Source organism: Triticum aestivum, chromosome 2D (assembly GCF_018294505.1).
Source record: "Triticum aestivum cultivar Chinese Spring chromosome 2D, IWGSC CS RefSeq v2.1, whole genome shotgun sequence".
NCBI lineage: Eukaryota > Viridiplantae > Streptophyta > Magnoliopsida > Poales > Poaceae > Triticum > Triticum aestivum.
The window spans coordinates 429119553-429130992 of NC_057799.1; the positions used below are offsets into that span (position 1 = coordinate 429119553).

At 49.5% G+C, this 11440-nt stretch overlaps 2 protein-coding genes across 2 annotated transcripts; one reads left to right on the forward strand and one right to left on the reverse strand.

Annotated features, from left to right (window-relative positions):
* The first annotated feature begins 703 nt into the window (after positions 1 to 703).
* LOC123053605 (FT-interacting protein 1-like) lies at positions 704 to 3458 on the forward strand. Its single transcript, XM_044477081.1, has one exon. It carries the CDS (start codon positions 940 to 942, stop codon positions 3406 to 3408), a length of 2469 nt encoding a protein of 822 aa, XP_044333016.1. The 5' UTR covers positions 704 to 939; the 3' UTR covers positions 3409 to 3458.
* Positions 3459 to 4920: 1462 nt separating this feature from the next.
* LOC123049501 (uncharacterized) lies at positions 4921 to 5922 on the reverse strand. The gene is made up of 3 exons (XM_044472408.1): positions 5636 to 5922; positions 5429 to 5508; positions 4921 to 5298 (listed from the first exon to the last, which is right to left on the reverse strand). The coding sequence occupies exons 1-3, from the start codon at positions 5748 to 5750 to the stop codon at positions 5179 to 5181; spliced, it is 315 nt and encodes a 104-aa protein (XP_044328343.1). The 5' UTR covers positions 5751 to 5922; the 3' UTR covers positions 4921 to 5178.
* Positions 5923 to 11440: the final 5518 nt, after the last annotated feature.

Sequence of the window (11440 nt, forward strand, 5' to 3'; positions counted from 1 at the left end):
TCTTGAGATCACCCGTAGGAATCAAGAAACCAAGGAATAATTTGCAGTAAGACACGGAGTAAATTTTAGTTCTCGAAGTGCTACTGGACCCTAGATTGATGCTAGATTTGCCTAATGTAAGTTGTTTCTTTTGAAAGACCCAGCAGTCAGCACCACTCTTCATTTGAGATTGGTCAATATACTTAACGAGGCCTCATACTTAAGTATGACAACTACTGAGTGTAGGAGAATAAAGCTCCAAGGAGAGAGAGGAAAAAGAGCTTATCAGGTTAAAGCAGAACCAGGCCCCAAAGATCAAAGCTCCGGAGGTGCTTTTGCTTTTCAAGCAGCAAGTACACACTTTGCTCCCTTGTATTGCAATCCCATAAACTCTGCTGAGAAATCATCTACAATATGCATTAAGCGAACAAGTTTTTTATTCGCTTCTATACGCGATGTTAGAGAAGAAGAATCATTTTGCGGTCTGTTAGTACTGATGTACTCCAATTGACAGTACAAAAGTTTAACGCATTACAGTACAGATGTCCACCTGGTTTACACTACTGTGGAAACTTCACAATACAGTTGGAAACAGAGTAACAGACGCAGGCAGTTTCCCGGGAAATCTCAGGTGTCTTCACCGAGACTCCAAATCTAAAGAAACCCACCAGCTCGCCGTGACTGGCATGATCTCGCTCATCTTTATTCCCCCCACCTCCGCGTCCATGGAAGCGGGCGCGGTCACACAATCTTACCACCCACCACAAATGCTTCAAGGTTCTGCAAGGCCACATGTACAGCCCATTGCTTAACTAGCAGTACTAGCTGACTGATGCTGCTGCCACCTTTGCATGCCTCCCCTCGCCGGTGACCTCCGGGGAAGTCGACCGCTGAACCGACAACCGACGGGCCGACACGCGCGAGCAGCCACGGAGAAGCCGGTGGCCGTCTTTGCCGGTCATGGCGTACCCGTATGTCTTCCACGCGCAGGCGCCACCGGCCAGAGCGGAGGAGCACAAGTCCAAGGGCGCAATGCCGCAGCCACAGGTCAGGCCCCAGTGGCCTGTCGGCAGCGGCGCCGGGCGTGGGTGTGGCGGCGGCGGAGCCGGGTGGATGGGTCTTGGCTCCCGGGAGAGGCAGCTCGCGAGTGCTTATGATCTCGTGGAGCAGATGCATTACCTGTACGTGCGCGTCGTTAAGGCGCGCGGGATCCCCGTGGGCGCGGTCACCGGCGGCTGCAACCCCTACGTCGAGGTGCGCCTCGGCAACTACCGCGGCACGACGCCGCACCACGACAGGAAGTCGAGCCCGGAGTGGAACCAGGTCTTCGCCTTCTCCAGGGAGCGCGTCCAGGCCACGGCGCTCGAGGTGTTCGTCAGGGACAGGGACGCCGTGGCGCGCGACGACTACGTCGGCAGGGTCGCGTTCGACATCAGCGAGGTGCCGCTGCGCGTGCCGCCCGACAGCCCGCTCGCGCCGCAGTGGTACCGCCTCGAGAGCGTGCGCCATGGTGGCAAGATGGTGCTGCCGACCGAGGTCATGCTCGCGGTGTGGGTCGGCACGCAGGCCGACGAGGCGTTTGGGGACGCATGGCACGCCGACGCGGCGTCGGCGCGCGGCGGCGCTGATGGTGTGGCCGCGGTGCAGAGCGCGCGGTCCAAGGTGTACGTGACGCCTAAGCTGTGGTACCTCCGGATAAACGTGCTGGAGGCACAGGACGTCGTGACGGGCGGCTTCGTCGGCGACAAGGTCCGGCAGCACGTCGAGGTCTTCGCCAAGGTGCAAGTCGGCGGCATGATGCTCCGGACCAAGCCGTGCGCCATGAGGAATCCGACAAGCCTGGCGTGGAACGAGGAGCTGGTCTTCGTTGTGGCGGAGCCGTTCGAGGACCCGGCGGTGCTCATCGTCGAGGCCCGGGCGCACCCCGGCAAGGACGAGATCGTCGGGCGTGCCGTGCTGCCGCTCACGATCTTCGAGAAGCGCCTCGAACGCGGGGCGGTCCACTCGCAGTGGTTCAGCCTGGAGCCGTTCGGGCATCCTTTGCGCCGGCCGGAAGCCACTTTCGCCGGCCGCGTCCACCTCCGGGCGTGCCTCGAGGGCGCGTACCACGTCATGGACGAGCCGACCATGTACGTCAGCGACACGCGCCCGACGGCGCGGCAGCTGTGGCGCCCTCCCGTCGGCGTGCTCGAGGTCGGCGTCCTCGGCGCGCAGGGACTCACTCCCATGAAGACCGCCGACGGGCGGGGCACCACAGACGCCTACTGCGTGGCCAAGTACGGGCAGAAGTGGGTGCGCACGCGCACCGTCGTGGACTCGTGCAGCCCGCGGTGGAACGAGCAGTACACGTGGGAGGTCTACGACCCCTGCACGGTGCTCGCGCTCGCCATGTTCGACAACTGCCACCTCGGCAAAGCCAATGCCGCCGCCGGCAACGCCGTCCTCAGAGACCAGGTGATGGGCAAGGTGAGGATACGCCTCTCCACGCTGGAGATGGACAAGGTGTACACCAACGCGCACCATCTCGTCGTGCTGCACCCGTCCGGCGTGCGCAAGAACGGCGAGCTCTGCCTCGCCGTGCGCCTCACCTCCGTCTCTCTCGCCAGCGTTATGTGCTTGTACGGGAAGCCCCTCCTCCCCAAGATGCACTACGTCCAGCCTTTCGCCATCCCGCAGCTCGACGCGCTCCGGCGCCAGGCGATGAGCATCGTGGCGGCGCGGCTGAGCCGGGCCGAGCCGCCGCTGCGGCGGGAGGTCGTGGAGTACATGCTGGACGCGGGCTCGCACCTGTGGAGCATGCGGCGGAGCAAGGCCAACTTCTTCCGGGTCACGGCGCTGCTGTCCGGCGCCGCCAGCACGGCGCGGTGGCTCGTGGACGTGTGCCACTGGAGGAACCCGGTGACCACCGTGCTGGTGCACTTGCTCTTCGTCACGCTCATGTGCTTCCCGGAGCTCATCCTGCCGACCATGTTCCTGTACATGGCCCTGGCCGGCCTGTGGAACTACCGGCGCCGGCCCCGCCGGCCGGCGAGCATGGACGCGAGGCTCTCCTGCGCGGAGGCGACTCACCCCGACGAGATCGACGAGGAGCTGGACACGTTCCCGACGTCGAAGCCGAACGACGTGGTGCGGCTGCGGTACGACCGGCTGCGGAGCGTGGCCGGGCGGATCCAGACGGTGGTCGGCGACGTGGCGACGCAGGGGGAGAGGGTGCGGTCGCTGCTCGCGTGGAGGGACCCAAGGGCGACGGCGCTGTTCACGGCGCTCTGCCTCGTCGCCGCCGTGACGCTGTACGTCACGCCGCTCCGGGTCGTGGCGCTCGTCGCCGGGCTGTACGCGCTCCGCCACCCGCGGTTCCGGAGCCGGATGCCGTCGGCCGCCGGCAACTTCTTCAAGAGGCTGCCCTCCAGGGCCGACACCATGTTGTAGCATGTACGTGGTTCGTTGCGATTTGTTCATGTGTTTTGTTCGATTCTTCAGTTCACTGCCATGTTGTAGCATGTACGTGGTTCGTTGCGATTTGTTCATGTGTTTTGTTCGATTCTTCAGTTCGCTGCCGTGATGTGTACTAGTAAGTGTCCGTGACGGAGTGACGGCTACATCCTGGCAAGCCACTCTCACCAGCATGATCAAAATAGAGCAAATCCACTGCTAAATGTCGGTGAACTTCAAAGTGAAATGCCTCTGAACGGGACTGATATTTTTCACATCGGGATTTGTGCTGCTATTCTTGTAAGTGCTTTTGTTTGCCATATCTGAATCCATTTTCACAAAATCTGAATTCATTCAGCAGACTGAAATACTGGAGGGCATGCATTTCAGAGGAATGATAGATCGACAGGACAAATGCATTAATCAGATTCATGTGTTACAGTTTGATCCTCAGCATCTTTCCAGAGTTGCAGAATACTTCTGCAGGCTGTAGCATATCTGACAAACCTTGCTACCAGCAGACAACCACTTGAAAGTACAGAGTAAATATAGTTCCAGCAACATAAATGTATCTCACAAAATCAGGCGAGTACTTCTTTTGTTTGCCATATCTGAATCATTTTCTACGAAATCTGAATCCATTCAACATACTGAAATACTAGAGGGAATGCACTTCAGAGGAATTTCAGATTGACAGGTCCTGTAGATGAGATGCTAATGGAACAAAAGGCAATTCTTATCAGCGCATTTGTACCAACCCTTGCAGTGTAAACAGATTCATGTGTTCCAGTTTGATCCTTAGCATCTTTCCAGAACCTAGAACAGAGTTAGAGAATACTTCTGACTTCTGCAGGGTGTAGGAAATCTGATAAACCTTGGTACCAGCAAGACAACCACTTCAATTTCCAGAGTAAATGTAGTTCCAGCAACATCAAAACGTATTCCAATTCATGGTGCAAAACTCTTTCATATTCATCTACAGTACAATTTTTAATTAGGCAAAGCTGCCCCTGTGCCCATGCAAAATTTTGAAGTACACAACAGTGCAGTCATATCTGAACTACATGTTCAAGATTGAACAAGAACTTATAAGTTTGTCGAAACAAGATTTTTGTGCAACTTAAAACACCACAATACCCAAAATGCTAGCAAATCTAGGTTAAATAATATGAAGAAAATGAAGTCTTGGACAAATTGAGGCAATAGCTTCTTCTTTTTTGAGACAAAATTGAGGCAATAGCTAGCGGTGCATAGCACATCCCAGGCCTCAGAATGGGCCCAACACGTCTCAGACAAACTGTTGATGACCTCTTTCCCAGCCCTAACACAGAACAGAACAAACTTTCTTTTTTGTTGGAATAAAAAAGGAGTTATTGCTTCTTGCCCCCAATTTGCATTGGACAATCATGGATCAACTTACAAGACAATTGAAACAGGAACCAGTTATTCATTTATAAATAAATCAACGCCACACAAAAAAGCAGAATCGCAGGGAAGGCAAGCAAGTAATAACAAAACTAAGAATAAGAAATAAGTTTGTTTAGGGGAAGAACAGCTCATTGTACAACCCTTATTATGAATTGTAGCTCTTCCCCTGTTCCTTTGATTAGTAGCCTACAACAACAATGGAATCAGAATCCAATGTGCAGATTCAACAGAGCACCCATGCATAGGACATATCAGAATCTGGTTCTTGATACATGGCTCACTCACGCTGGATGAACCGACTCACGGAAGCATCCTCCACCTGCCCCGCCGCGCGCGAGATCAGGGCGACTGCCGGCGCCTGGGTCCCCTGCCGTGGTGGTGGATGGGGTCCGGCCCGGTGGGCACCTCCCTCTCCTCCTCCGCGCCGAACCCCGTCGTGCTCACGTCCTCCTCGGCGTCCTGCGCACCGTAAATTAAAACCCCATGAGTTCGAAACACGACGACAAGAAAACCACCAAAGGAGCCGCCTTTCCTTCGTCCCGAAGCCGCGGCATGGCGGCGCGGTCGCCGTCGTTCATCGCGTACGTACCTTGGTCACATCCGGCTTCTCCTGCAGGTCCTGCGGGGTGTACACGGCCGCCATCTCGACTCGTTGCAATGCCGCCGCCGCTGCGAGGGAAGCCAACAAAGGCGTCAAAGAGCGGAGGAGATTTCCGGTCGGCCCGAGGACCAAGGAGGTGGCCTTGCGGCGGGGGTTGCAGAGAGCAACGAACGCATGGCGGACGAGACGACGCACCTGACCGGGAAGACGAGGAGGCGGTGGCGGCGGGCGGCAAGCAGGCGAGGAAGACGGCGACGGCGAAGAGCAGCGCGACGACGCAGCGCGACCTCGCGTCGGCGGCATGAGCCATCCAATCCGGCCTTGGCCCTGGCGCCGGGCTCCTTGCAGGCGGCCGCCGGAGGAACGAACCCAAAGTAAACTGGAGAGAGGCTTTGCTGTTCTGTTCCGTTCCGATCCTCCTTCCGTCCAGACGCGCTGCGGCGGCGAGGTCTTTTGCGCTTCCCCCGTACGGGGTCTCACGTGCCGCGGGACACGTGGCGGGCATCCGGCCGCTCTGATTGGGCCGAGCGGCAGGAGAGGCTCCGCTTCGCCGTTACGGGGGGCTGGGTGGGTCCCATGTGCAGTGACCTAGCTGGGTGCTAGGGTGCGCCCGGGGATTCCGCTGTGATGACGTGAGATACAGCTGGTGATGGGACGACGACTGCGTGTTGCTGAGCAGGTGAGGTGATCGTCAGCCCAGGCCCGTTGGAGGTCACAGCTAGCTTTGCCTTGCTCGCCGCGCTTTTCTCCTCTCTTTCTTGGACGGAGCTAGTAGCAAGGATGTGAAAGTGAGTTTAAAATTCAAATTTCAGAATCAGTAATGGAGCTAGACGAGAATCGCTGCAGATTTTGGCTTAAATGTCATCAACTTCGGGATCAATTGTGTCAATCTTAGTTTGTGTGCCTTTTGTGATCGAAAATTCGTAGGGGCACGCAGGTGCGGGGTATGCACCTACGAAAACACCTGCAGCCGTAGATCTGCGCCGTGATTCATGCACATGTTTGAACAGAAAATGATCAAAAAATGGATTGAAATTCTTTAATTGTTTGAATACGGGACGACATACGTGTTTATTTTATACGAAAACATCTGTTGATCCTTGTTATACGTCTGCCTATCCTTTTTTTAGATAATACGTCTGCCTATGTGTGTGTATCCTACATCCCTCGTTATATTATTCCACGGGTCCCTGCAACGTTCATCTTTTTATTCCTTTGCACCTGTCATGTTCTGCTCTTGTGTCCCAGTTCTGTTTCCTCCTCTTCTTTTTCGGGTTTTCTTCTGTCCAATTACTTTTCTTTACGTGATCTCCAGTCGTGCATCGTTCTTTCCATGCAAAATTGCTATTGTCGTTTTCCCATGTTTTTCTGTTCACTTGCCTCAAATATGAATCTTTCTATTCTTCAGTACTTGCATTCTTGTATTGTCAAATATTCATCTATGAAAACACTTCGATGTCACAGTTATCATTCTCCCCCTAGCAGATATGATTTCAATTTCATTCTTCAAAGTGCACTATTTTTTGTATTATTTGATTTTATTTTCAGTGCTAACATGTTTTCTCTTGTTCTACCAAGTTACAATCTACGAGACGGATCCTTTTCATCACGAAACTTAGTATGTGCATTCAGTTTTGCACGTTGGAACTGGTGCCTATACCGCTAGATCAGTTTCTGGTGATTTATTAATGCGCACAACAAACAAATCGGACACCAACTTAACTAACCTTAATATTTGTGGTGCGCACAACGCAGATGCCTCATCTTTTTTTCTCGCTCCCCTTTCCCCAACCTATTCTTCCTTTCTAGTCCCATCCTCTAAATCTACTATGTTCGGACTTCTACCAGACGTTGTTGCGACTGCTTGGAGGATGTCAACAGCGACAGTCATGGATGAGGAGTACGCCGTCATCATGTGGTTGTGGAGGTTGCCCATGCAAGAAGAGCCATGGAAAAATCTGGATACTATGTGGTTGTGAAGGGACCAACCTTCGTGGATACTATGTTTGTAGACACATGATCTCCATTTGTAGATCTGCTGATAGTTGTGAAGATGCTCGCGAATTAGTACTAGTAAGTCTATCTTAATTAATATCTTCTACTCCACTCATATGACACATTCTGATCTTAAAAATACTACAACTCATCTTTGAACCGAGGACCCCTGAACCGCTCCCCGTTGGTGAATCACTGATGGTTAGGAGATTTATCAGCAAATTCTTTCTGAATCACTACATCAAGCCCACTGGTGATAATGAAGATTTCAGCATGCCTTCTCCTGGAACAATGAGTAAGCGTTAGCCGCTAAACATATACACATGGGTCTATTGTTTTCCATGTGATGATGTTTTCGTATTTCGTACACTATGATTAATTATGTAATGCATATATATGTCGACAAATAATTGGAATTTAGCTACCATTTGTTCAATTGCAATTGTTGCGAATTCTGATGAATGTTATTCCTGTGGACACTATTTATTCAATTGCATATGGTGGCGAATTTGCTTTTTTCATGCCGATTCAAATGTGATATTTTTGTTTTAACCTGGCCATTGATGCGCACACGGTTCAACTAAATGAGTGTGTGCGATCCACAACGGAAAGCATACGTCAATCATAGCAGAACCGTCGGACACAACAGATCACTGACGATTTGCAGCACTTCTACGTGTGCGTAGGGGCTCCTGAACCGTTTGTGATAGCACATTATCGCACGCGAGAGCTTATAGTAAACCATGCCCAATGTAAAATACAATCCCACTCGTAAATTTTTCAGGAAACGTGTGCGGTCCCAGACGGAAAGCACACGTCACTCATACCGCAACCGTTGGTGATACACGACAAATCAGAAACGATCTGTAGCACTTGTATGTGTGCGAAGGGGCTCTTGAACCATTTGTGATAGCACATTATCGCACACGGTAATTGTTCGCGAAACGTGTGCAATGGTGTCATGCATGGCAGACGATTTCCGCAGAAAACTCGTGTGCGATGGGGCACATATCGCACACAGTTCCTATGTTGGCCCGTGTGCCTTAGATACTGTTTAGCAAACAGTTCAGTATGAAACACCGTTTAGTTTCACTGCGTCATTAGACACGTTTGATCACCAATCCCACTTGTGTGCCAGAATGTGGTGTGTGCGATATGTTGTTGCATCGCATACGATTACATTTGGCAACGCATCTGCATCATTGATGACCCACAAGTATAGGGGATCAATCATAGTCCTTTCAATAAGTAAGAGTGTCGAACCCAACAAGGAGAAGAAGGAAATGACAAGTGGTTTTCAACAAGGTATTTTCTGCACGCACTGAAATTGTCGGTAACAGATAGTTTGTTAGAAAGATAAATTGCAACGAGCAAGTAAAAGTAATGGTAACAAAACTGCAGCAAGGTAGCCCAATCCTTTTTGTAGCAAAGGACAGTCTAGAACAGTCTCTTATAACAAGCAAAGCGCTCTTGAGGACACATGGGAATTTCATCTAGTCACTTTCATCATGTTTGTTTGATTCGCGTTCGCTACTTTGATAATATGATATGTGGGTGGATCGGTGCTTGGGTGTTGTTCTTACTTGAACAAGCCTCCCACTTATGATTAACCCCTCTTGCAAGCATCCGCAACTATGAAAGAAGAATTAAGATAAAATCTAACCATAGCATTAAACTTATGGATCCAAATCAGCCCCTTACAGAATAGCGCATAAACTAGGGTTTAAGATTCTGTCACTTTGCAACCCATCATCTAATAACTACTCCACAATGCATTCCCTTAGGCCCAAAGATGGTGAAGTGTCATGTAGTCGACGTTCATATAACACCACTAAGGGAATCACAACATACACATCATCAAAATATCGAACGAATACAAAATTCACATGATTACTTATGACAAGACTTCTCCCATGTCCTCAAGAACAAAAGTAACTACTCACAAAACATATTCATTGTCAAGATCATAGGGGTATTGAATTGCATAATAGATCTGAACATATAATCTTTCACCAAGTAAACCATCTAGTATCAACTACGAGATGTGATCAACACTACTAGTCACCCACAGGTACCAATTTGAGGTATTGATACAAAGATTGAACACAAGAGATGAACTAGGGTTTTGAGATGAGATGGTGTTGTTGAAGATGTTGATGAAGAATGGCCCTCCCATGATGAGAGGGTTATTGGTGATGACGATGCCTTCGGTTTTCCCCTCCAGGAGGGAACTATCCCCGGCGGAATCGCTCCACCGGAGAGCAAAAGTGCTCCTGCCCAAGTTCCGCCTCAAGACAGCGGCGCTTCGTCTCGAAAGTCCTCTGTTTATTTTTTTCTAGGGAAAATAACCTTATATACCAGAAGATGGGCACTGGAGGCTGGCCAGGGGCCCACTACCCACCAAGGCGCCCCAGGGGGGTAGGCACGCCCTGGTGCCTAGTGGGCACCTAGGTGGCCCCCTCTGGTATTTCTTTTCTCCAACATTTTTTATATATTCCAAGATAAATCTCTGTAAAATTTCAGCTCATTTCGAGATGTGCAGAATAGGTATCTCCGACGTAGCTTTTTCAAGTCCAGAATTCCAGCTGCCGGTAATCTCCCTCTTTGTGTAAACCTTGCATAATATGAGAGGAAAGGCATTAGAATTACTCCACAAAGTTTTATATTGAATAAAAACACTATAAATAACAGTAGGAAAACATGATGCAAAACAGACGTATCAACTCCCCCAAGCTTAGACCTTGCTTGTGCTCAAGCGAAAGCCGGTATCGAAAATCATGTCCAAATGTTTAGAAAGAGAGGTGTCGATAAAAACAAAATACGGGCATAGTAGCATCATGATCATTATTATAACAACAATATTTATTATCATAAAACTTCTCATGAGCAAGTAACAATTCATCACAACATCGAAGTATAAAGCATAAACTTTCTTGAAAACTAACAAACTATGTTCTCAATCAACAATGCAATTGCAATTCATCATAGTTTCAGGAAGGGTCTCATGTCGGAGCTTTTTAGCAAGTCCACATACTCAACCATCATTTAGTCTTCTATTATTGCTAACACTCACAACACATATATATATATATATATATATATATATATAGAGCAAAAAGTTTCGGCCGGACACATAGAAAGATAGGGGCTTATAGTTTCGCCTCCCAACTTATTCACCTCAAGGGTGATGTCAACAATAATAACTCATGATCACTCATATCCAACTGGATATATGTGCCTAGATCTTTCCCCACCACAAGATGATTGCAAAAGAGAAAAATAAAAAGGAATAGAGGAGAACACTTTTGACTCATGCATAAAAAGTAAATACATAAAAGTAAAAGATAGGCCCTTCGCAGAGGGAAGCAGAGGTTGTCATGCGCCTTTTGGTTTTGAATGCACAATCTCTTAATGCAAAAGAACGTCACGTTATATTGGCCCTTATGATAGCAACCTTTATTATGCAGTATGTCACTTTTATTACTTTGCCATCACAAGTTTGTACAACGCTTATTTTTCTTTACAATAAAAGATCAAACATATTTAGAAGCAATTTTTATTGCCTTATGCATCGATGAAAACTTACTTGAAGGATCTTATTCAATCCATAGGTAGATACAGTAGACTCTCATAACATGAAATTGGGTTTAAGGTTTTTGGATGCACAAGTAATATCTCTACTTGGTGCGGATTTTTGGCTAGCAAAGATATTGGGCAAGCACCACATGTTGGAGGATCTATGACAATATAACTTCTCTGTGAATATGAACAAACATAAATCATTACGTTGTCTTCCATGTCCAACATCAACAATTTGACATAAAATACTAAATGGAGGCTCACAATCATAAAACATGTCCAAGACACTACTGGAATCAGCAGATTTGCCGTCTGCCCACTCTTTGTTGTCAGCTAGCGGACGACAAAGGTAGGCTTTGCCATAAGCCAGCAGAAAGCGGACAGCAAAGAGGCAGCGGACAACAAAGGTTGCCATGAGCCATCTCT